This window comes from Morchella sextelata (assembly GCF_020137385.1).
Source record: "Morchella sextelata strain SCLS chromosome Unknown scls_9, whole genome shotgun sequence".
Classification (NCBI taxonomy): Eukaryota; Fungi; Ascomycota; class Pezizomycetes; order Pezizales; family Morchellaceae; genus Morchella; species Morchella sextelata.
In genome coordinates, this window is record NW_025408624.1 from 1,524,603 (window position 1) to 1,549,804 (window position 25,202).

A 25,202-nucleotide genomic window follows, 5' to 3' on the forward strand; every position below is an offset into this window, starting at 1 on the left:
TTCCTTCTATCGAAAAGTTGGCAAAGAGTTGGCAGCAAATCGCATTGTTGCCTGCTCCAGAGAAATTAAAGGGATGAAGGATAGATCAGCCTTTCCACTGTTCCAGTTTCTTAATAATACTGGGATTGCGCAGCGTGCAATACCCTCTGTGTTGGATCCGGACCCGGCTTCTACTATGAGATGCCTAAGGAGTATGATTACAGTGACTGTCCACGAGGATCCTTTACTTATATAGCTAGGTTGAGAAAGAAGACTGACTGCGGGTAGATAGGTGAGAGCATCGGCTACACACAAGATTCCCTGCGATAATCGAAGGAGGCGCACGGTTTACCGATAAAAAAACGGTTTGGGAAGTTTCTTTACTTTTTCTGTCTATTGCTCTAGTTGACCCCTGCTTCGGTACCTTGCTGTTGGGTAGATAAGTATCCAGCTAGATGGAGGGGGAATAGTTGAGGGAGAATATAAGACGAAAGCTGCTCGGCTCCACAGATTTCTCTTGAGCTTAAGGCTGTATCGTTATGGAAGAATCCAAAACCGTTATGGTATTGGATTAAGGTGATGTGGGGCTTATGGATCCTGCAGGTATTTTAAGGCTGCAACGCCTTTCCTGGTGTGCTGACGCTTGGTGGCTGAGAAGGACGAATATTTGATTTCAAGTGGACTTAAGCTGAAATTGAAGTTAGGGAGATGCACATCATGCAAGAAGAGTTTAGGTGAGTGGAGTAGAGCAAATAGTATGCTAATATCGAGGAAGGGGCTATGATACTCAAGATCTAGATACGCTGTAGCGAAAACGATCAATAGACGCCGGATGCGGATCACAAGGTTTGACTTCATTCCTTCTTCCACCACTGAGATGTTTAAGCTTTGGCCACATGAGAATCGTGTGTAGGGAGAGACCTTGCAGATTCAGCCTGGCAGGGCAACAGTGGCTTTCTGCACACATCGTACGTGCGTCCATATCAGCTACCATTAATGCTACACAGGTACCTACATGTAGAGTACTCGACTGAATTCTAGAGTAGAGTACGTATACATGTATATGAATCTACCGAATTGCGTACGAAGATTGAAAAGAGCCGATAGGGTAAGAACTCGTGTCACATTAGGTACATACAAATATCTCAATCATACTACATGTAAGTACCTATTCCGTTCCAAAAATTACATACATACAGCACATTAACAGTGATCATGAAATTAGATACATATAATACCACTGTATGTATTGTATCTACAAGAGGAGAATTTGAATGCGCAGAAGAGACTAGGTTCAAGAAACCCAGCCAAATAACCAGCCCATCTACAATACCGGTAGTAGCAAGCCGAGTACACTAGGTTAGGCTATGAAGAAAATCTCCACAGCCAATCAAAGCTAACTTCAGGCTCTTCTCGCTAAAGCGAATTCTAGGATTCTAACTTCCAAGCGTCTGAAGTAGGATATGAACAAAAGAGGAAAAAAGGTGGCTGAATTCAGCCAATGCAAGACCGTTGATGCCGCCCAATTACCCGTTTTAAATAAGATGGGATTTTTGGTGGTCGTGGTTGCTACAAAGCTGGCTAGCGGCTACTTTGTGGACCAACCACGTGGAAAACATGTGCCTGTAGTGACTTGTGAAAGGAAGGAAAAAGACGTTACACACCCGCGCTTTCCGATTGCGCTGCATGTCTTTGAAAGAGGAAAGTTCAGCTGTTACGGTGCTCTCGCCGTAGGGCCCATCCTTTTATGGCCATAATACCAGTTACCCAGCACATTATAAGTGCTGCGATACCAATGATGACCGTTAGGATGAACATTGGGTCTGCAGAAACTCTGTCGAGGTAGCTGGCGGTGTCCTTATTCTGATCGATCCGGGATGTCAGTTACAAAAAAAGGAAAGAGGAGAAGATTTCTTAATTACTTACACTAGCCATGAAAACTAGACCTCCGGCCATCAGACAGAAGGACCCTACGATCTCTGTGGGCGGCCTGGATGGAAGATACGATATTGGAGGTGAGAGATAAAGTAAGGCATATGTCAAAAGCCTAAAGACCGAGAACCCGGATAAAAGTGTTCCCCACTGGATTTGGATTAGCTAAAGATCCATTACATCCATCTATTAAACTTGGGGTTCGTACCTGAGTGTGTAAAGTGGTCGATAAAGGCAATGCCTGATGGTGTTTGCTCATCATCACCCCCAAAATGAAGAATACCAAAGCCGGAATCGGATTATACGACATGCCATAGTTCTTAGGGACTTGATGTCCAGGAGTTGAAATAGCAGGAGAGTTTGATGGAGTTGTCACTCGTGTGACTGTTGAGTAATTGAGCAAGTCCCGAATCTTTTTGGACTCGAAAAGCATTCCCGACTTCACGGCTACAGTCAGTATTCACAAAACTCGAAGGTTTTATTTTCTACTCGATTACTTACCAGACCACCCCCGATAAACATGAAAGCTATCGATACATGCTCCAGATCGCCATGAGACCAAGCACCGCCCGCACCGGCGAGCCGTTCAAGGAATATATTGGAACAACCATACACAAATATTGTCGTCGATTCAATCATTTCAGCCGATGGAACGTATTTTCTAGCCCAGCCTCCGCCAAATTCGCGAAGAGGAGGCTTGACATTCCACGCCTATGTTTTATTCGACGTTAGAGAAAAGGTTCTTTCTGGTTTTTCTTTCTGGTTTGGGGAAGGAGTCAGTACCCAACCGAGCTCACTAAATGCCCCGAGCCACCTTCCTAGGGTGATGATACCGTAGAGGAAGAAGATACTGCCTTTGATGAAGTGTGCGAGGCCGTTGAAGACTCTGTTCCCCATCTAGATTGAGATAATTTATCAGTAAACCCGATAATAGGCATATGGAGCTCAATTTACAAAATCCTATTACTTACGAATATGCCGCTTCCTGTTACGATACCTAAACATATCTGCACATACCCCAGAATCACAAGGAATCTCTCTATACAATCATAGCAAAACCCACAAACTCGCACAACACGCTCATTAAAGACAAACGGCATACGGCGAGAAAGGAATGATTCGATACGTCCTGTAGTCTTGGCGAAATAACCAACCCTTTCGACCTGTGTTGGGACTATATAAGGCTCATCACCATCAAAGTCTTGAAGCTGATTATCGCGATCACCGTAAACTGACGCTCTCGATGGATAATAATCCTCTGTTCCCTGGCCGCTATCCCCAGATGGCCTGCACTCTGGGTCATCTTCTCTAATTGGTGTGAAGCCTTCCTTACTTCGCATGAGATGCCGATTCTCTGGAAGCACAGTTCTGACGATCGCTCCCAAAACTCCGAGAACTGATTGGACTAATAGTATACAGACAATTGCCCACTCGAGTTTACGGTAGGAGTTGTTTGGATAAAGATCGGGGACAGCTTTGTCATATATGAACCCGAGAAATATACTGACGCCGTGTGTTGCGAGGAATAAAAGCTTTGCGGGGAGATGATATCGCGAATTTGATATCGACAGTACACATGCTAGTGGGGGAATTTAGCCAAAGAAATACTTATGAGTGGTTTGGGTTAGTGAGTACTTACACATTGGCATAAAAATTATCCAGCCTGCACACATCGTCAAGATGTGAGCATACATCAACCCTCTATATTTCGGATATGAGAAATAATAGGTCCCCCCATCATTCACAATCGTAGCTGTGTGCGCCTCGTGGTTATGTTCATGTTCGTGGTTATGTTGGTCATACCCGTCTGCGTAAACTGCAGTGCTCAGGAAAAGCAGCAGAGTCAGGCATATAAGCCTACCTGTAAGCTTTTTTTGAGTAGACATTCTGGAGGAAGTTGCGATATTGAACTCTGAAAAATAAAAGTTACAAAGAGAAGGTCGGGCGCCCCATAACTTTATTTACTTGTTACTTTTCCCTACCGGAGACGAGGGACCCATCAAATGGCACGATGCTTTGCCCTAGAAGGCATCTAAACACGAAGTGGAGCTCGATCTTTCAATTAATGACGTATCGAAAATGCTGCATGAGTACATGATACAGACATATACAGAGATAACTCCGCACACCGTACAGCGCCGGTAGCACGTTTCGGAATACGAACTCCGCCATACGTGATGCCAAGACCTTGTTTAATACGGGTGACTCCACTCCGAGGTAAGCATTCAACAGCAACCCACGGCCGCGGTATTGATCTACTAATTCTACTACAGGGTAAAAAAAATTTTTTTAAAAAAAAAGGGAATTTGATCACGATAAAAATTAGCCATGGGACTGCAGAACCCTTGAAGATTGGTTGCACGGCATAAGGCAATTCGGAATTCCGAAAGATCCGAATTTCCGTCTTGGGCTTCGTTTCTCCTCCTCCCATGCTACCTGTTTAAACAACAAGGTACCAATTGGGGAGGGATATGCAGCATTGGTTTTTTGAAATCCGATTTCAATTATAATCTTCGATAATCGATAGCATCATACCCACCCAGATAAGGAACCCTAAATCAACAACAGTTCGTTTAAGAAGTTAGGACCGGGGAGAAAAGACCATTAAAACCGTTTTGATATAGGCTCAGGTTCGGTGACATTCGCTACCATTCGACTGGACTGTGTTTTGTAATCCGCAACGCAAGTTAGAAGAGTCATATGCCCTTCATACGACCGTCACCCCACCCGTGCTCTGCGGGGCCGAGTTAAAGTACTCTAGGTAGAATATACGTGGTCATGAGGCATTCAAAGCCTGTCCTGCGTTTGTTCCTCTTTTTATGTCTTTAACAATGATTCTTAATGTTGTCCAAAAATAAATTCATTCTTAAAAATCGCTTTCTCTCTTCTTAGTATCAATATGCTCCCATGTGAAGGTTTTACTCTCAAAAGACGAGTAGCAAAGGAACTCATTACTAAGTCCTTTCATATGACGGACTTCATAGGTGGTCGTTCGGATTCCAGCATGCTTATAGAGCTTCTCCACTAGTCCCTGCATTCGCTCTCCCGTGCAAACAATTAGGCGATTACTGGGAGTCCAGGGTTTCATCATCCATCGGACAGTGAGAGCCGCTAGTGATAGGTAACATTTGTCAGTGATAAATCATATGCAAGAACGGAAGTGATGATAATTTGTGATAAAACTAGGAGTAAGAAAGATGCTTTACATTTGGTCTGGCAGTCATTACTAAGAAAAGGTGGGTCGAGGATGATGCGATCAAACTTGCCCTTCAGTGACTCGGGAAGTCGGAGGGGGTATTTGAAATCGTAGTGCACAAACTCGTCGAATAGGTCGAATCGGTCGTCAAATTCGAGGAGGTGGACTTGGATGCCCTTTGACACTTTTCCGGCGTTCTAATGACGCAGCTCCCCATCAGTAACATGCCCTATGTACAGCGATGGAGTTTGTATATATACCTTCATTTCCTGTATCTTCACAAACACGCTAGGAGCCGAGACAATCCCGATCACGGTCTCATCCGTCGCACCGTCCAGTAGCTCCTCCGCAAACTGTTGCGCTGTAGTGTGATCGTACCAGAACTACACCGCACCGTACGTAGGTAAGCTTCACCGCACATTCACCACCCAGAACCGTGCCGTAGGCATAAAAAAATAGAAAGCGCCCACCAACCTGAGAGTGCTGCCAATCCTCTTCGAAGTCACTTATGGTGACGATCTTCCTTCTCTCGACATCCTCGTCCTCCGCCTTTTTCTTCAACGCCTCAAAACGACTCTGGCGCTCATCCTTCTCGCTGAGGAACGCACGAAGAGCTTCCTGCGCCTCGGGTGAGAGCCTTTATTTGTGCATGAGGGTTAGCTTGTCTGTGATGGGGGGATAGGTGTTTAGGGGAGAGAAGAGTTCAGACTGGATTTCTTCGTCGTCGATTAGGGCCATTTTTTTTATGGATTTTTTTTTGTTTTCAGGTAGTACTGAGCCTGAGGGTGGTAGTGGGGTTGTCTGCAGGAGGGGAAAACCGATGTCTGGCCGTAGGAGTGAGCATGTTGCTTATTTTCATGGATTGAGGGAAGCGAACCTGGGTCCTTGGGAAGTTTTGGGTTTGTTTCGACACGTTTATGAGTACCGACTATCTACAGCTACGTTTGTTTGGTAGGTGTTTCATGAGAACTTGTGGGATCTTAGCAACGCGATTGGGAGCTTAGGGTTAGGGCACTTCATCCGATCTTTTCCCAAACATTGGATAGAGGGCAGACGATGGCTGTAAAAGAAACGCCGGTGCCCTATCTGGATGTGCGCATTTGCGCAAAGGTTTCTAGGATGACTCCGTCCCTTGCAGGTTTGGCTTTCACAATCATAAGCTATCGTTGACAAGGATGAACAAGGGGAGTCATCTAAAGCAAAATTTATTTAAAACTAAAAAAAAAGATGAGAAAAAAAAGAAGAAAAACTAATATTGTTGAATTATTCGGAGGGTTCTCTTGCTCCCACCCCACAGCCTCCGAAGAAACCATAAAGAAGTGGGAGCCTTCTATCTCCGCCTCACCTCCCTCTCATGAACATCGAAATGCCCACAAAAGAAGAGACAAATCTTGATCTCCCAACGCTCCGTTAAGGCCCACACCATAATTATACAGCGGGTCCCTGCAGTCTCCCGAAGAGTCTGCATCGCTGGTGTTCTATGTAGTACAAAGGGGTCACACTGCCGGATATCACATTAGAGATTGGATCACGCAGATCTTGCTTGTGAACGATGAATTATATTGATTGATGCTATTTTGTTCCATGAAATTTTGTGGTGCTCTAGATCTGAGGATCGTGAATAAACGTTAGTCGACGCTCTCAAGTTTAGGTAAGAATGATGGGCGCAAGGTATGGTGAGGGAGGAAAGATCAGAGAGGCTCGCATGCTAAATTTTGTAACCATGTGTTTGTCTTAAAGACTAATCGAATTTTTTTAATGTCTCATCATCTCGATGTTGGTGGGGTATTAGGGCAGAAGGAAAGCAGGGCACCTAATGAAACACAATATATGATGCGGGGGTGTTACTGACCTTTTGAAAAGTGCTGTTAAAGAATTGCGACGATGATTGTTAGCCAATTGCCTGTCTCTTCCTAGGTGGGGTTTATGGTTCCTTATTTGTTGACGTTGACGTTGAAGTTGATCATGGAGAAAAAAAACTTCCTTCTCTCTATTTAAACCACGCTTTCCCGGGTAACCTATCCTTTGCCGTTGCTTTGCTACATAGCACCTGCTGTGTCTACAATAATTACCCTACCTACGCGTCCCACAACCTTTCCTACGCCCTACAAACACTAAGAACTGTCTCCAACAGCACACGGCAATAGACAATTACATCATGGGCATAATCGACGAACAGCGCAGTCTCTGCGAAGATCTTGAGCGCCTTGAGCAAGCATGCGCCGACCGCAGTCTCGAGGAACCGAAAACTGTATGTTGTCCTTTCCCGCCGCCGCCGCCGCCGCCGTAGCCACAGTTACTAATTTTTGGATTGAATTGCAGGTCAGAGAGCGATTGTTGCGTGATCATCAGATCGCAAAATTTGTGGACCGCTTCCAGCAGCAGAGTTCTAGACTGTTGGATATCCAAGCCGACGCTGACGGGTTTGTTATATCCCCCGCCGAGAGAAAGAGAGCATGTTAACTAACTCTAGGCAACAGTGTACGACAAAAAGAAATAGACTCCCTCTCCGCCAAAGACCCCTTCGATGAATTCTACAAACAGCTCTCGCAAATCAAAGACTTCCATCGACGCTACCCCAATGAGCCCGTCGAGAACCTCGAGCGTGCCTACAAGCGCCGTCCCGCCGTCGCCGACGGCGAGTTCGTCTCGGCAAGCGAAATCGATACCATGTTTACCGGCGAGGAGAGCAACGGGCGATTCTTTGACCTGACACGCAGCCACGAGGAGTACCTCAACCTGCCGGGAGTCAAGAAGCGCACGACGTATCTGCAGTACCTCGGGCTATTTGACAAATTTGACCGCTTTGTCAGGGCACAGAAGATGAACGATCGGTACTTTTCGCATGTCAATGGGCTGGCAGGATATTTGGAGAGCTTTTTAGCAAGGACGAAGCCGCTCCAAAACCCGGAGGGGATTGTCAAAAACATTGAGGAGGAGTTTGAGACGGCCTGGAAAGAGGACAACGTTCCTGGATGGGGAAAGCTTGCGCCTGTTGAGGGGTCCGCAGAGGTTGTCGGGCCCCAGAAGGAAGAGGCCAAAAAAGAAGAGTTCTGGTGTGCGCCTTGTGGGAAGGGCTTCGGGAACAAAAACGTTTACGACCACCATTTTGACTCGAAGAAACACAAGAAGGCAGTTGCAAGGCAACAGGAATCTGGTACCAGAGTGGAGCTAGAAGTCCGAGGCCCAGGCGGCCAGGAGAGTCTTGCGAGGTTGAAGGATAAGGCGATAGCAGAGAGAGAGTGGAGGGTTAGGGCGCTCACTGAGCTGATGAAGACGGAAAGAGAGGGTACAATGACAAATGTGGAGCGAAAACAATCGCTTACTGAGAGAGAACGACGGGTACGAGCTATTCCTTTCTCATTATCCCGCGATTACTCCTAACCGTTCATCACAGATGGAGCTTGAAGCACATTACCAAGAGAACTCGGCGGATCCAAATGCTGAGGCCGGAGATGCCTCAGATGAGGATGACGATGATGAGAAGATCTATAATCCTCTCAAGCTACCTCTAGCCTGGGACGGTAAACCAATCCCGTACTGGCTATATAAGTTGCACGGTCTGGGTGTCGAATTTCCTTGCGAGATTTGCGGAAACTTTGTATACATGGGCCGACGGGCGTTCGACAAGCACTTTAACGAGCACCGACATACATATGGACTGCGATGTTTGGGAATCACGAACACAACGTTGTTCCGTGAAATCACCAAAATCGACGAGGCTCAAAGACTATGGGAAAAATTAGAAGGTGATAAAAAGAAGAAGAAACAGGCGAACGAAACGGTGGAGGAGATGGAGGATGGGCAAGGAAATGTTATGCCTAGAAAGGTTTACGAGGATTTACAAAAGCAGGGCTTACTTTAGTCCATGGAAGGGTGGGGGAGTTTATTGATGCTATTTTTTTCTTCCCGTTTTTATTCCTGTTTTGATGCTTCCTCAGTCTAGTTTCTTTCTTTTATGCATGTATCTATAATAGAGGCCGTAATTCAAACGAGTGATTCCCGATGATCCATTCAGCGCACCACCGTGATCAACAGCACGTCCTCCGTGCACCTACCAATGATAATTCGCCGGCCTATCATGGAAGGGGGAATATGGTAAATCTGCCATTGGTCGAGAGGTGAAGCTGTGTCATTTTTATGTACTCAAGCAGCAGCGGCGGGGAATTCTTATCTCGCATGATCTCGGAGAGCGATGGCATTTTGCCGCTTGGTGCAGCGGACATCATCTTTAGTTAACTAACCTTGCAAGTTGTTTCCCCCTCTTCTTTCTTCTCCCCTTTCCTCTCACTGAGGCCTGGGATTGCTAGGATAGGATCCATCCAACTCACATGTACGGTATGTAGGTACTCTACCGTGTTTGGATAAGTCTCCAGTGTCATGTAGGTCGGTCCAACCCGATTGGTCTGCTGCGCCCTAACCCTTACCTCCCTTCGCCTTCTTCCATCATTTCAGCCTCATGGACGCTAATAACTTGTCTGAAACACTCGAACTGCGCGCGTCCTGCACGTAACTTACTTCATCCTTCAACCTCCACACTCTCTAACACCTCCCACACACCCCCCCCTCACTCACTCACTCCCTTTCCCTCCCCCCCTCCTCCCTTCTTCCCCTCCCCCTCCCTTCCCCTAGAAAGACCTTCTATCCTTCCATTCCAAGGTTCTCTTCCCTTCCAGTAGCTGTGGTGCATAAATAGAAATATCGTGTCAATCATGAGCCCTACACTAGTTATCAAGCGGCCTCCCGCTACTACCACCACTTCCCCAAAAGCTGTTAAAAACAACAAGCCAGCTGCAGTAGTCGCCGCGACGTCCTATGGCTGTGGTCCGAGCTCCTTCCTCCCTTCCTCCCCTCCTCCCCCACTACACACATTTTTAACGCGTGCGTACGGAAAAAACAAACAGACCATATCAAGAGCCTTCTACAAAGCGGACAAGGAACAAAAGCTTACTACTCGGGCGCTACCCGCGTCGCTTTCGACTCCGTCAGAACTACGGCGCAGACATGTGTGAAGTGCGAGTGCAAGTTTTTGGTCACGAGGACCTTCCTGTGTATGCAATGCCCGAAGACTCACTGCCCGCAGGACGCGAAGGAGCACTCGAAGGATATGAGGCACGTACTTGGTGAGTGGTATTGTTTCCGCGCCGGCGCCTGGGGCGGCGCGCTACTGGTACTGATTGTGGATTTTGATGTACAGGTATTGATTCGAGAAGCGGCCATGTTTACTGCTTCCTCTGCGAGGACTTTATTTATGACCCGACCCTAGAGGAAATCCGGATAGAACGAGAGGCATCCGTTGAAGGACATTGCAAGTTACCTCCATCCTCACCCCAACAACCTTCTAACACAGTCAACAGCGCGCAAACGCCGCCGAATAGACGATCACAAGCCCACCCCCGAAGACGTCAAATACATCGAGTCCAACACAAATGCCGCGCCCTGTCGCGCAACTGGCCTCCGCGGCTTTCTCAACATGGGGTCCACTTGCTTCATGAGCGTCGTTCTCCAATCTCTTATTCACAACCCTCTCGTGCGCAACTTTTACCTCTCGGACGGACATAAAAAGGAGTGCACGCAGATAAACTGCATGTCCTGCGCCATGGACGAAGTGTTTTCTGAGTTTTTTGCTACGGATAAAGTAGATGGATTTGGCCCTGTGAACCTTCTCACGACGTCGTGGAAGTGCGAGCAAACGCTCGCTGGCTACCAGCAGCAGGATGCACACGAGTATTTACAATTTCTTCTGAACCAGCTCCACGTGACGAATGGGGGGAATAGCGACACCAAGGAGGACCCATGCAAGTGTATCATCCATAAGAGTTTCTATGGGAAGCTTCAGAGCGATGTTACGTGTTCCGGATGCTCGAATGTTACGACTGCGTATGATCCGGTCATGGATCTATCACTGGATCTGCGGATCAAGTCGAAGAAAAAAGCGGTCACGGCAGAAGGAGAGCCAACGATGCAGACGCTACAGGAGTGTCTAGAGCGCTTTACGAGCAGCGAGAAACTAGGCGTTGATGGATACAACTGCGAACATTGTAAAAGCGCGCAGGAAACCGCGACGAAACAGTTGACGGTGAAGCAACTCCCGCCAGTGCTGTGTATACAACTCAAAGTACTCCCCCCCCCCCCCAAAAAAAAAAAAAAAAAAAAAAAAAACACCCCTCAGTGCAACAAGGCCACAAACGTAAACTTACAAACCTATAGCGGTTCGAACACTCCTCAACCGGATCCTCGAAAATCGATACAAAGATACGTTTCCCGATGCAACTTGATATGACACCATACACCACGCGCGCACGCCGGAAAAACTCCAAGGCGGCAGCGGACGGCGCGAGTAAAGGCAAGACGAGCGGGTTGTACATGTATGATTTATTAAGCGTGGTACAGCACCATGGACAGATTAGCTCGGGACACTATGTGAGCTATTCAAGAGAGAACGGTCAGGTCAGTACATAATCTGGTCATCTCCTCCAATGTTTCCAAGGGTACTGATAAGGGAATAGTGGTTTCAATTCAACGACAGTGTCGTCACATTAGCGACAGAGAAAGAAGTGTTGGGCGTGCAGGCGTATCTGCTATTTTATGTTGTCCGGAACCTTAGTTGAGGTCCGGTGAAAACCCAGTGCAGGAGTCATAATGGGAAACGGACATGGCTGAGAAGCAGGCGTAATCATATGGAGTTTTTTTCCTTTCCTTTCCTTTCCTTCCTTTCTTTTCTTTTCTTTGGACCCTTACTCTATTCTTAATTCTACAGGGAGATGTTTTTTTTTTGTTCATAAGACCGGCTTGTTTTTTTCTTTTTCTTTTTTCTTTCATTCTTCCCTTAACTACAGGCGTCGAGGACTTACTTATTCTTACTCTTATTTCTTATTCTATTGTTGATTATTAGGGTGGAATAACTATCACTATCTCAGTTGTTAAGGTATGAACACACAGCGAGTGAGAAAGCATGAGAGGCGATTTCTGGAAGATAACAATTCTTGGCAACATGCTATCATTGGCTCCGCTGTACACGTCCCAAATTTAGTAGACGAGGCAAGGGAAATTTCTAGGTCTATATCTCATAGTTGGAGAACACTCCCATAGACACTACTCCAGGTTGAGGACTGGTCTTTGCTATCATCTGCTAAAGTAGGATAGAACGGGATTATACTCGAGTGATATCCTATGATCCAAATTAGTTTATGGGCGTAGGAGGCGCTCCTTCCTTCCAAGGGGCTAGCAAAAATGCTCAGCTAATGGGAGACTTCTTGGTAAAGGTCCGAGTTTAGTTCGGGATAAAACATCTTTAAAAGGTTAGACCACTTTATCTCCCTTAGTATATGCTATTCTCGGTAATCAATGTTATGTCAACTCTGTTTTCAAACCTTCTAAACTCAAAAAGAGGGCTCAACATTATATTCAACGGGTTTTTAATTTTTGTGGCCTGCTCTCGGTGGCGGGGGGTTTGTCGACGTCCTGTCCCGGTGCGATCCCTATTCTCAAGTCCGACCTCGCACCCAAATTAAAGCCCAACTCTCACCTAACACTAGCGGTAACGGTGGACACAAGGCTAAAAAAAATAGGAGACAAGGAAGAATTATTGGGTCCATGAAAAGAGATTGAGATCTGTGCGTCGTGAGTCCAGCGAAATTAGAGTTGAGGCTACAATTATTCTAGCCCAAGCCTTACTAAGCATTTAGCTAGAAAGGCGTAATTAACTGCCAAGCCAGGTTATGATGGGGCTTGGCACCCGAGTGATTTATTGTGATCTAGAAAACCTGCGCTTGATATTCCCCTGTAACCTACTTGGCAGGAATTCACCTTCTGTTATAGATGTTGCATTGTGAGTCTTCAATGTCTCTATTATTGGGAGTGTTAACTCCGTGCGGTGTTATCTCTAGTCATTTTTTCAGATGTAATAGGAAGGATAGCCGAGTCTTTTTAGAGGCCACAGAAGTCAGTTCCAAACATTACCTCGCAGAGCTAAAGCCATATGCCCCAGAAAAACCCAAGTTATTACCCCGGAAAAGCCACAGTTATATATCCCCCGGTCCAAAGCCACTTGTCCAAGAAGTCCCATCACCGCGCGATATATGGAGCGTCTAGGGATCGATAAAAAAAATGAAAAAAAACTAGCCTCCGTTGCAATCGCCCCCCGAGGAAGTGGGGGTTAACGAAGTTATGGTACTTCTTGACCATTGCAGCTACCAATAACTCTCAAAAGGGGCTATTCGCGTTGATGGTAGGGGTGACTGTTCGCTGGTTACAAGAAGGAAAGGAAGAAAAGGGGTGTGTGTGAAATAGATGGGAAGAGGGGCTTGGATAACTGGGTTGGGAGCTACCAAGAATTTAGAAGAGCAAGTCCCTTCTACTACATGCTGTCTTCTCCTTACTACCCGTTCTTCTTTGTCAACTACACCCACATATAAGAGGCAACACGCAAAACACAGCACGCTGTACTTCTGATCTGAGGATATACCGGACAGTAACATCCACCAACAGAAGAGCCTTTCTACTATATACATATATCAAGCAGTCGAAATTTCTTGAATGACCGGTCGCTAATCATACTTAAGACTCTTGCTCTTAGGGGGACTAGATCTCGTATCTCTACCCTCGCTGGTTAGAGGTGGGCGACGTCCAAATTCAATCCATCGGCCTTTCTCAGAGCACTTCCGTAACTCCAAAAGGCCCATGGGCTGACACTTCACATGTGTCCTCTGGTATTCTAAGGATGCGATACCGGGAGCTTATTTTCATCGTAGCCCCCGCTTCCTTACGCGCTCATTTTGCCATCCACCTCCGCAAAAGCCGGTAGCTCCGCCGAAGAATGAACAGGATTCATTTACGAATACTTTACGCCTCGCCTCTCCGAAACTTCGCCCGAATTGATCGGACTTCTCTAGGAGTGTTTACCGAAATAAATGCCTTGAAATCATCCCCGGTATACGAAAATGTGTCTTCAAGCGGGTTTAGTTTCAACACAGAACGCCTAACGCCCCATTCGTTAAGCTTCTTGGGCCGATATATATATATATATATCTATACATATCAAAAAAAAAAAAAAAAAACGGTCTCTATAGGGACTCTTACACGTCTGGACCTGGAACTATGAGCGGCAAACCTTTCCGTTGTCATAATATATGCTGCACTAAAAATTCGGAGCCCGCCGTCAGGCTCAATTGAGATATGCGTGAATAAGTCTTCGGAATTGGAACTGCATGCTCGGTTGGGTTGCTTGCGCGTTACGCCTGGCACAGGATATCACTCGCTTGCCAATTAATTTATCTGAGACAAGATTTTGTTGAATAAAATTGTAAATCCCAGCCTTTTATCAAGCTCTGGTGGCCAAGTTGGTAAGGCGCAGCACTAGTAATGCTGAGATCCTCGGTTCAACTCCGAGTCAGAGCACTTTCTTTTGTCCCAAGATACTACGTAAAGCTTTTGGGTATTTTGATTCTGTTACTATGCTGATATTCAAAAGAGTTTTTTCTCTTGCCACTGGGAGAAACACGCAATTAACTCATAAAACTCAAAATTTGTCATTGGAAGAGAGATCATTGTATCTTGATGGGTATTATTTATATTTATTCTTCCTGAATAAGTGCTTGCACTATCTCGAACACTATCGTACATGCAACCGGGGCCTCTGCATCAATGCTTCTCACCCTTGATACAAAGTGAAAGACATTGCGGGGCTACAGAAACTCCGGCCCCCAAGACCCGTCCCCATTCCTCAATTCTTCTTATCCTGAGCGCGGCTAAAGGAAAGTAAAGACAAGTAATACTAAAATTGACAGTAACCTGATAAAACAGAAATGATATCAGCGCGTAGCGCAAACGTATAAAGAAAAATGGATATAAAAAAAAAGCAAACTCCGCGCCAGATCCTAAATTGCCTGAGTGACCTGGCAGAAAAAAATGCAGCAGGAAACAAAGATACGAAAATGAAGAAAATGGAAAGGAAAGAGAGAAAAATATGCCGATGCGAATCGAAGTAGCGTGTGTCCCCTAGGATATAATGGAAAAGGCAACAAATGGAAAATAAAAAATAAGCTATAATCCTCCCTAGTAGAAAGAATGAAATAATAGATCTCGTCCTATTTTCACTGAGTAACGTCAAGATGTTAAGTCCATATGCATAATAAGCTTATTCGACGCCCCAGTCTTCATCCCATGCACCCACACGGGTCTTCCGGGGCCTCTCGTAAACACCATAATCATCCTCATATTCGAGGACTGCCTCCACATCATCATCATCCAGTGCTTCGATAGACATATCGGTGGAGTATATCTTCTCCGTCAATGTATATGCAGCCCCTGTCACAGCCCTGCTAGCAATCTTGGCTGCAATGGAAAACATCAACCCTGCAATATACGATGACGGCTTGATCACAACCAAATTTGCAATGCTGACACCTCCAGATAGCATGATTTGAGAGGCGGAGCGTGTCAGTCGTGGTTTCGTAGTGGTTGAAATTGGGTCGAAGCGATGTGGCGGGGTGTTTCGAGGGGGTGTGGAGACCGATTCTGACCAGTTTTCCTCGGACTGGGAGTCAGAGCCGGACCAGAGACTTGGTGTTGATGCGTTTGAGGGAGTGGGCGAGTCTTGTGAAGGGTTGGTGAACATTCTGGGTTCGGTTCTTACGTCTATTAATGATGTTGCACGCTCTCGACGTTTGGCGATACGTATTTCCTGTGATTGGATCTTTGACTGCCGTTTGGTAGTAGGGCTCGTAGGACGGCTCGGGGATGGTGTGGAGGTGCGTGATGATCTCGTACTGATTGTTGGGAACGTATTTGTGTCGGTACTGAAGTCTGGGGTCTTGAAACCATTCCACTCCATCATCGGACCAACAGATGAAGGAACAGCTCTCTCTTTATGTGAAACATCTTTTCGTGAGATATCGACTAGTGTATTTGTCGCACCTTCCTTCAATTCCTCGATCTTTGCTGGGGGTGATTCCAGCCCACCCAAAATACCGGCCTCTTCCTCCTCCTCTTCTGCCACAAGCTCTTTCTTCTCAAACCCCTGTACCGATATCTCCTCGACCTCTCCCAAGTCGGCCAGCTCAGCTACCTTGCTTGGCCGTCTCCAAACTTTTGAGGGCTGTAATGTCCCAAATACTTCTGCCTCTCTACTCACACAATTCTCCCCCGTTCTTTGGAAAGGGCAAGCGGTTACCTCGTATGCTAGTATTTTCACCAATACACCGCTGAATTCAATGGCTTTCACGGCCGGAGCGTCTTCTGGTCTAACAAAATCTATCAGCATTCAACCCTCACTACTAAAAGCAGTATTGGTGACAAACTCAAGAATCTCTAGCCTCCAAAAACTCCCAGGACGGATTTGGAGACAGAATGTCCCTCGCCCATCCACATTCCAGCATTGACTACGTGAAAGCACTGGCCGCAACGCTGAACCAGACTGTAAGAATGCAATGTCATGAGGAATAGTTTTATATATTCTAATAGGGCCTGACAAAATTAGCTCCCAGCTCTTTTCCACCACCACCAAAACGGGTTATTTAAGGAACAAACATACCCGACGCGATGGTCCTCTCCGCTGGACTCGTCCATGGCAAGAGCCTTCCCCCAGAACCCACAGCACTAAAGCTCACAATCTTCGCGCTCGAGTGCGCAAACAACAAATCAATATTCTGGGCGCTCGCAGCAGCGGCACTGCCTGGCGTAGTAGTGGAGGCCACGGCACATTGCTCGGAGGTTGACGAGGAACTCCCTCTCCTTTCAAAGCCGGCACCGAGACGTACAGGCACCGACGCGACTCGTCTGGGGCCTCGCGGGCCGGGCGTGAACTTTCGCTGGGAGGGCGATGAGATTTGCATCATTGTGGGCTAGCTATTTCATACGGTTTCCCGGACTGCAAGAGTAAGAGGAAACGTAGCACCGAAGCACAGTAAAGAGCTCGAGATGCTTGGAACTCGAAGGGACGAGTTCCGAGGAGTCACGGGATCACGAACGCTTGATATGGGTCCGAGAACGTGACTTGGAGCGCGATGAAAAGAAGGAAGAGCTCAAAGTCTCAAGAGAGAGTGTGTGTCAGTCAGTCACGAATAGAGAACTGAGATTTCAAGCAGTTGGAAAAAACAAAAACAATAGATAGACAATAATAGGGACCACGAGAAAACCTGAAGAGGATAAATTGGGAAAAAGGGAAATTAAAAAGACGGGAATGAGCGGTGGACAGTGGGAGGTCTTAACAGAGGAAAACGCGATTGTAAGTGTAGGTAGGGGAGGGGGGAATTAATTTAGGGGAAAGTCTTGGACGGATATCCCTCGGGGCAATCGTTTGCCTAACCGTGAAGAGCGGGCGGTTATCAAACACATGGGCGTTTGTCTCATCCCCTGTCAAATCAATAATCTCCCCACTGTTATCACATCGTGAGGTGAGAATCAGGAAAGTGGGATGAGGTGAGATGCAGTTACCCCTCTGTTTGCTTCACAAATGTCAAAATCGCCATGCATCCTCCCATTAGCATTCCTTTCATGGATGGCATTGTCATATGCTGTTTGTTCGAAGCGCTGCAGGGTGCAGTCGCAATTTTTACAGGGGCAGCGTTGAAGATGGGACGGAACGTTAGGTACATGTACAGCGAGAGGTAGAATTATTGTAGAAACAGGGGTCTAAAAACAGGGTTTAGGTGGCTGACTCGGCCAATAGGACTCTTCCCATGCTTCTACAATAATTTTGCCTCACGCTGTACTTGCTTACCAGCAAAAGAACCAGAAAATGCGGTTGCTCAGGGCAGGGATAATTTGTATGGAGTGGCCCCGTTCTCTCATACAAATAATCCCTGTTTCCGTCACTTGCATTTTCTGGTTCTTTTGCTGGTAAGCAAGTACTTAATCGGCAAGACCCGAAGTGCAACTGGAACTCTGCAAGATGATGGTTGCAACCAAAGCTTGAAGCCTCCAAAAAGAAGCCGAAGCCCTTATGCACCTTATGCAAGGCCGGGGCGTCGCTAGAATACTCGCTAACTGTCTGCTGTAGCCTGTAGGGGAACCCGAACACCCCACACACATACACAACGCTTACCCCTCATATCCCCTCCAAACCCACAAAACACGATTCGACTGAGAAGAAAAAATATATAAAAACTTCAAACCCCACTTTACGTGCTACACAGAGGATATGGTATGAACAAGCTTGTGATATTTCAAGAGAGGAAAACAAAAAAACATAGGGAAAAAATACAAAGACGCTCCCATATCACCCAACCTCCCATACAGGTTTCTTCGCTAATCTAAGAAAAACACCCTCCCAAACCTTTTGAATCGCCCCACATCCCTCTATTCACGCAACAGATTAAATGTTTTATGCGTGGATAGGTTTCGAGTAGGCAGCCATGGCAGCCTCCTTGAAGGCCTCGGAGAGGGTAGGGTGAGCGTGACTTGTGCGACCAATGTCTTCTGAAGATGCACCGTATTCAAGAGCCAAAACACCCTCTGCAATCATCTCACCAGCATTGGGTCCAATGATATGGATTCCCAGAATCCTGTCGGTCTCCTTGTCTGTGATAAACCTGTAGAAGAAAGGAAAATATTAGCACCAAATCTCCGATACAATACAGTTAATAATCGCATGATATGCTCACTTAACCATTCCCTCAGTATCCAAGTTGGTCTTAGCTCTAGAGTTGGCGCTGAATGGGAAGCTTCCAACGTTGTAGGGCTTTCCAGTGGCCTTAACCTCCTGCTCGGTCTGCCCAACCCAGGCAGCTTCAGGGTGGGTGTACATGACGCTGGGAATGGCGCCGTAGTTGACGTGCCCGTGTCCCTTGCTGATGTACTCAACCGCTGCGATACCCTCCTCCTCGGCCTTGTGCGCCAGCATAGCTCCGAAGGTGACATCTCCAATTACGCGGATGTGGGGAATCTTGGTGCGGTATTCCTGGTCAATGACAATGCGGCCTCTCTCGTCGGTTTCGATACCAACGTTCTCGAGACCAAGGCCGGAGGTGTAGGGTCTACGGCCAATAGCGACAAGGACAACGTCGGCATCGAGCTGTGAAATCGGCGATTAGCTTAGGTTTATGCAAATATACTAACTGTAGTCTTAATCCTACCTGCTCCTCCTTTCCGCCCTTCGCAGCCTCAATCTTGATCTTAATGTCATCGGCGTTGACATCGCCACCGAGAACCTTGGTGTTGAGCTTGAACTTCATGCCCTGCTTTGAGAGAATCTTCTGCATGCTCTTGGCCATATCAGCATCCATACCTGGGCCACCAATAGCGCCCAAGTATTCAACCACGGTAACCTCAGCACCTAATCGTGACCACACGGATCCCTAAACCCGCTATCAGCTATACTCTCCCCCGCTAAAAGATTTGCCAGAAATTGGATACGAACCATCTCGAGTCCAATGATACCACCTCCGATAACGATCATCTTCTTAGGCACCTCGGTGAGCGCAATCGCACCTGTGCTGGTAACAACTCTCTTCTCATCGATTTCGAGTCCTGGGAATGGTGTAGCCTCTGATCCAGTGGCGATGATGATGTTCTTTGCGCGGTATGTCTGAGCTTCCCCACCATCGAGAGGATTTACCTTGATTTCGTTCTCGCCAGTGAGGGTACCGGTTCCCTTGATGTAGTCGACGCCGTTCTTCTTGAAAAGATACTCGATACCCTTTGTAAGACCGGAGACGGAGGTTTCCTTTGCCTTCATCATTTGTGTAAGGTTGAGCTTAACACCCTCGACTGCATGAGGTCAGTATTTCAGCTCCTAACTCCGAAATAAAAGACGAGATATAGCGTAATAGGTATACAAACCATCAATACCACGGTTCTTTACATCGTGTAGGATCTGGTGGTAGATATGCGAGTTGTTGAGTAGTGACTTTGAAGGGATACATCCCACGTTCAAACATGTTCCACCCAGAGCACCACGCTTCTCAATGCAAGCAGTCTATAAATCCCGCCGTTAGATCCCTACAAACTCCATATAATCTGCAATCGGTAACTCTTACCTTCAATCCCTCCTGAGCAGCCTTGATGGCCGCAACGTATCCTCCAGGACCGCCACCTATATAAAACCTCATCCGTCAGCTCAGCTATTCCCAACATATCATTTCCTCCAAGCACCTATCGTAGGAATATGGTGCACATACCAATGACAATTACATCATGTTCGGGAGTCTCAGAGGCGAATCCTCTGCGGGGAACAAGGTAGAAGGCGGAGGGGGCGCCTGAGTTCAAGGGCCGGAGTAATGAGCGGGACTGTCGGGGAATAAACGACTTCAACATGACTGCCCAGAGAGATTGAATCAAAAAGATATCTCTAAAATTGATGAAAGTGATGAGGATGGAGCAGAAGGGCAAGAGCAAACAGAACGGTAAAATAAATCTTCCTGGGAAAGAGGAAGGAGAAGATGCTTTTTTTCTTTAAATCTGAAGTGTGAGTGAAGAAACCCGGAGTTCAAGTTTCTCACTTAGCGAATGGGGCCTCTTGGGCGGAACCTCCACAGACCGGGTAAGGACTCTTGGCAACTACGATAGCCGGTGTCCGCGTGCCACCACGGAATCCCCAACAAATTACTCAGCGGGGCCATACAGGAGCGCCACGATAAATTTCCATCCTTCCGAAGGTTCAGTTCCGGAGGACGGGGGTCCAGTCGTTCATTGACAATTAAACCCCGTTGACAAATTCGGGTTTCTTTTTCTGCCTCGCCGGTAGCGGACCGAGAAATATGCAATTGGTGATAATTCTTCTTCTCCATGAATCTTCATGAAGCTGCTCCTCTGTCCCAAGGGGTCGGATCGATTTCATATCGTACCATGGGAAGGCTTTAACCCCGTCCCCCACCACTTGCTCATCCACGTGCACCTGAGAAGGTCCAATTGGAGGGTAAATTGCCATTGAAACATCTCTTATGCCGTTTCTACCCATCATCAAAAGGCAGTGCACCGCCATCAAAAGCTCTGCTTCGGGGGTGTGCCTAAATCAGCACTAGCCACCATAAAAACCCTTAAGGGACTCCACACTTGCCACTTTTTGTGAGTCAGATGGATCATATCGCGTCACTCGCACGATCCAGGTCTTTGAAGGGTTCGTGTTTTCAAGAGGTGAAGCTCTGATAGTGACGTCATGAGAAAGTTTGAAAAGATTTCTAGAGTACATACCTGGTCATGAGCCAAGCTCGAATAGAGATGTCATCTCGATGCCCTATGGAGTCTATATATGGAATTGAACTCGGGGATTCGTGAGGATTTGAGATAGGGAAAATAGCTGCAGGCACATAAATAGTTATGGTCTCCTCAGTCTCGCCTATCCCTGTGATAATGAAAACAACCATGCTTGGGCCTCTCTCCCCGGATTATAAGCGCTTCTTACGAAAGGTAATGACATAATAACACCCCGAACAGCTCTTATAGATAAATTAAAGTTATAGCCAGCTGCATTGAAATTAAACATGATTATAGAAATCTAATAATTGACGATATTCCTCTCATTGAGTGGGCGAATCATGTTCTGGCAGTTATGGAATACCAGTTAACGACTCATGGTCGACTTGTGCTTGATTGTTGGAAGTATATTCTGACACCTCACATTGATGTAAGAATATCCGGCTTACGTCATTAGATCATTCGCGCAGAGTTTGAAGCGCGCGGAAAGTACATGTAGCCTTTCCTTTTCTGACAGACGAGATATTCCATAACGTTGATGTCCGTCTATATGGAGCCTACAATGATGAAATAGATCCCACTATGCCTAGAAATGTTTGTGAACTACGGCCACTCAGTCTTTTTGAGAGACCACCAAGTTGGGTTCTTGTTTGCACTACATGTAACTACATGTACATACATCTTACTTGTCCCTCTGATTATATAATATACTTGTACTACTCAACTAAAGCCCATACAAAGTTTACTAGCGAAAGGTTGAATTCTGTCACCCATATGAGCACAGGATGGCGGGGTTGCATACACAAGTACATCTAGGTACATATCTGAAAGTTTACTACCTATGCTTTTAGTTTACGAGATCTGTCCCCTATATTTGTCTTCCGATGCCATTTATTTATAATTATTTATTACCCGATTAAGCTCTTATGACGGCGTTGTTGGGTCATCTTAACCAGAAAACTCCCCAAAATGGCCAAACGAAGCTAGTAACTCGAAATTACATAATGACGTTCGATCATATTAATGAAGCGCCGGCGATGATGGTCTGCACTCGTCAGAGCAAAAAGCCAAGTACAAGTATACTAGTCTAAAGATGCATAGTCCGTGGTATCAATGTTGCGGCGGAGTTGCCTGACGATACAAGAACAAGTAGTATATGGGACAAGACAGATCACTGGGACACAGTACTCCCCAGTAGCTGCTAAGTAGCCTGTATCTTCGCCTATTTATTACGTCTCTCTCTCTCTCTCTCTCCTCCTTTCTTTTCGTCATCATCATCAATACACTTAGATTCGACGCGATATTTCCCTACAAAACCTCCGAGATGATCGTCGGAGTTGGTCATCCGAGCACAGAATATCACTCGACCTCTCTTTACAATCCTAATTGCGCAATTATCAAGACATGAGGAAATCAACGACCAAATACCTCGGGACATGAGGGAATCAATACGACATTGTCCAACGAAGAAAATAGAGAGTCTGTGTGTATAAAAGGGCTGCATCTCTCTCTGAAAAAACATTCAACATCCAATTGCAAACACAACAAAACTCGATAGATCTAACGAGTCCCCCAATTCCAAAATGCTTCTCAAAAACATGATTTTGTTTGTTGTGGGGGTGTTCGCAGCCTCGGCCCACGGGAAAGACTCGAAGAGCGAGTCTATCACTCTTGGAAACGGTCTTGCACCGTCAATGCAATCCTCAGAGTCTCATAAGAGACTTCACGCCAGGGAGTTTTTCCCTGCAGTAAACTTCGGGGCCTCCGGACCTCCATCAACTCATTGGGCTCCTGGTTTGTCTCTTCCTTCCTCCTCATCAAAGTTCTTAAAACTGACCAAGCACAGTGAGTAAGCCCGCTGGTCCCCAGCTTCAAACCCGGGAATTTTTCCCCGTAGTGGATTTTGGAGCATCCGGGGCTCCAACCAGCTGGCAGCCTGGTTTGTCTCCTTCTAATCCCTCTCCCCAAGACCCTAATACTGACCAAATACAGTGAATAAGCCCACAGGGTCCCAGCTTCAAACCAGGGAGTTTTTCCCCGCAGTTGACTACGGAGCATCAGGGCCTCCACCAAAATACTGGGATCCTGGTTTGTCCCCTCTCCCACCCACCCTATAGTCCACAGCGCTGACCAAATACAGCGAGTAGACGCGCCGCTAGCGCTCCGATCACCCCCCCGTCCCCTCCGCCCCCTCCGCCCCCTCCGCCCCCTCCAGCCCCGTTAGTCTCTGAGCCGCCAAGTACGTCTCAGCCTCTCCCCCGCCCTTTATCTCCTGTTATGCATGCATGCTGACCAACCATAGTTGTCATCTCGGAATTTGACATTGACCGCCTCGGCGGCCCCGCTTACAATTATCGTCAGTGGGAGACCCCAAAGATGACCCCTGAGGAGGAGGCCGACCGTGAGACGTGGAAGGATGGCCCGCCACATACTCCAGGCGAGTTTGAATTCTCGTTGGCTTTTGCTTGGCAGGCTTTCAAGGATTTGCTTTCGTTGTTGCCTATAAAAAGCGCGCTGTCACCATGACGAGCCGTTGTTAGATAGGATGTAGTGATGTAATGGAATAAATAAATACGTTCACTCACCCCTCATCCATATGTTCACTCGGATAGATGGTGATTAGTTTTTAATAACGTGGATCTTGTAAGACTGCTGATACGTTAACTGTGAAGTTGTTTATATATAAACCTTTGGGTGGCATGATCTTGCATGATATTGAAATGCCACATCTAAACTCTATGTATAAAGTTGATTAATTGAGGGTCAAGGTAGCTGCAGTGGAATAAGCATATAGTTTGTGTTTGATTCGATTAAGATAACGAGGTACGACTATTCAAAATTTATGTTACTAGATAAAATAAATGAAAATCCGAAGAATTACCTCGAGAGGTGTTCCCCACAACCAGTATTACAATGTGGCACCGTATCGCACCAAAATTAAAAGCCAACCACGAGCGGGGCCTTAGAAAAAGAGTCAATGCTCTACCGTACCATAAATAAGAGAAGTGTTAATAAGATCGAATTGTTATGTTTAGAAAGTGCAAGCTAGTGTATTGAGAATGAAATCGTAAGAGAGACAGAGTCATCGTGCAGTATCTGTCACTTTATCCCCCCAACCACCGCCACCATACTCAAAGTATTGGTTAATCTTGATGTGTCCGATTCTCAGCCAGCAAACGCAATTGATGAGTTAACAATAACAACAACAATCGGCGGTATAAATAGATCCGGATAGGACGAGCCGAGCGAGTGATGGGCTGTGACGCGGCTTAAGTCGCGGCTGACGTTAATGTACCTATGGCTTTTCAATTGAATATACATTTATTATCCCTTGGGTGGTGAGACTTGTGCATTCTTAGTCCACAGATACTACAGACTCGGTCGATTGACCTGGAAGATATGCGTTGTCGGGTTACTCAATGAAAGCTACATACATAAAGCTTTATTCTGACCCACTGCCAATGGAATAAGCTTTTTCCTCAAGCTGCTTCAACTTAGTTAAGCGTGGATGTAGTACTGACTATAGGGAGCTGTTATTAGCTGAAGACAGCGTATAAAGACAACTAGCTTAGACTAGGCGAGGAACACATTCTAGCTATAACATGTACCTACATATACATACCTATAAACAGGGAGAGGATCGAGACTTGAATAGACACCAGTAACCGCTCTATAATATGCCTACACTGACGGCTCGGCGTTGAAACTCGTGATCAGTCGAAACAGGCGCATGTGCCGTGATTTGCCTATCCCATAAACATATCGCATTGAGCGGTGCCCTCACTAATCCCAAGCAAGGCTTCTTTCCAAGTCTTTGCTAAAAACCATTCCAAACTATCATTACTTTCACCTAGGCCGATCATTGGCTGGTTCGTGGGGGCTAATTTTTGACGTGGTTCCCGCCGTTGCCATAAGCGAACCTCCCCACCCAGTCGGAACCGCCATAACACCCCCAGCAACA

General features: G+C 46.5%; 8 protein-coding genes across 8 annotated transcripts; 3 read left to right on the forward strand and 5 right to left on the reverse strand.

The window, feature by feature from the left end:
• Positions 1–1,686: 1,686 nt before the first annotated feature.
• Positions 1,687–3,251, reverse strand: H6S33_013082 (uncharacterized protein; the record flags this gene model as incomplete). Its single annotated transcript, XM_044844452.1, has 6 exons — positions 1,687–1,842; positions 1,906–2,061; positions 2,120–2,350; positions 2,413–2,622; positions 2,695–2,808; positions 2,979–3,251. The coding sequence occupies 6 exons, from the start codon at positions 3,249–3,251 to the stop codon at positions 1,687–1,689; spliced, it is 1,140 nt and encodes a 379-aa protein (XP_044694791.1).
• A 1,526-nt stretch (positions 3,252–4,777) lies between these two features.
• Positions 4,778–5,845, reverse strand: H6S33_013083 (uncharacterized protein; the record flags this gene model as incomplete). The annotated part of the gene is made up of 5 exons (XM_044844453.1): positions 4,778–5,022; positions 5,118–5,304; positions 5,368–5,490; positions 5,582–5,744; positions 5,817–5,845. The coding sequence occupies 5 exons, from the start codon at positions 5,843–5,845 to the stop codon at positions 4,778–4,780; spliced, it is 747 nt and encodes a 248-aa protein (XP_044694792.1).
• A 1,420-nt stretch (positions 5,846–7,265) lies between these two features.
• On the forward strand, positions 7,266–8,972 carry H6S33_013084 (uncharacterized protein; the record flags this gene model as incomplete). Its single annotated transcript, XM_044844454.1, has 4 exons — positions 7,266–7,358; positions 7,430–7,530; positions 7,588–8,449; positions 8,505–8,972. 4 exons carry the CDS (start codon positions 7,266–7,268, stop codon positions 8,970–8,972), a joined length of 1,524 nt encoding a protein of 507 aa, XP_044694793.1.
• An 847-nt stretch (positions 8,973–9,819) lies between these two features.
• Positions 9,820–11,718, forward strand: H6S33_013085 (uncharacterized protein; the record flags this gene model as incomplete). The annotated part of the gene is made up of 6 exons (XM_044844455.1): positions 9,820–9,931; positions 10,012–10,230; positions 10,305–10,415; positions 10,465–11,225; positions 11,318–11,557; positions 11,617–11,718. The coding sequence occupies 6 exons, from the start codon at positions 9,820–9,822 to the stop codon at positions 11,716–11,718; spliced, it is 1,545 nt and encodes a 514-aa protein (XP_044694794.1).
• Positions 11,719–15,245: 3,527 nt separating this feature from the next.
• H6S33_013086 (uncharacterized protein) lies at positions 15,246–16,944 on the reverse strand (the record flags this gene model as incomplete). Its single annotated transcript, XM_044844456.1, has 3 exons — positions 15,246–16,350; positions 16,408–16,573; positions 16,641–16,944. 3 exons carry the CDS (start codon positions 16,942–16,944, stop codon positions 15,246–15,248), a joined length of 1,575 nt encoding a protein of 524 aa, XP_044694795.1.
• Positions 16,945–18,431: 1,487 nt separating this feature from the next.
• Positions 18,432–20,362, reverse strand: H6S33_013087 (uncharacterized protein; the record flags this gene model as incomplete). The annotated part of the gene is made up of 7 exons (XM_044844457.1): positions 18,432–18,639; positions 18,712–19,121; positions 19,183–19,404; positions 19,467–19,816; positions 19,889–20,024; positions 20,086–20,141; positions 20,227–20,362. 7 exons carry the CDS (start codon positions 20,360–20,362, stop codon positions 18,432–18,434), a joined length of 1,518 nt encoding a protein of 505 aa, XP_044694796.1.
• Positions 20,363–21,028: 666 nt separating this feature from the next.
• Positions 21,029–21,411, reverse strand: H6S33_013088 (uncharacterized protein; the record flags this gene model as incomplete). The annotated part of the gene is made up of 3 exons (XM_044844458.1): positions 21,029–21,040; positions 21,108–21,189; positions 21,239–21,411. 3 exons carry the CDS (start codon positions 21,409–21,411, stop codon positions 21,029–21,031), a joined length of 267 nt encoding a protein of 88 aa, XP_044694797.1.
• A 1,413-nt stretch (positions 21,412–22,824) lies between these two features.
• On the forward strand, positions 22,825–23,767 carry H6S33_013089 (uncharacterized protein; the record flags this gene model as incomplete). Its single annotated transcript, XM_044844460.1, has 5 exons — positions 22,825–23,035; positions 23,088–23,180; positions 23,234–23,329; positions 23,382–23,480; positions 23,544–23,767. The coding sequence occupies 5 exons, from the start codon at positions 22,825–22,827 to the stop codon at positions 23,765–23,767; spliced, it is 723 nt and encodes a 240-aa protein (XP_044694798.1).
• Between the last annotated feature and the right edge of the window lie 1,435 nt (positions 23,768–25,202).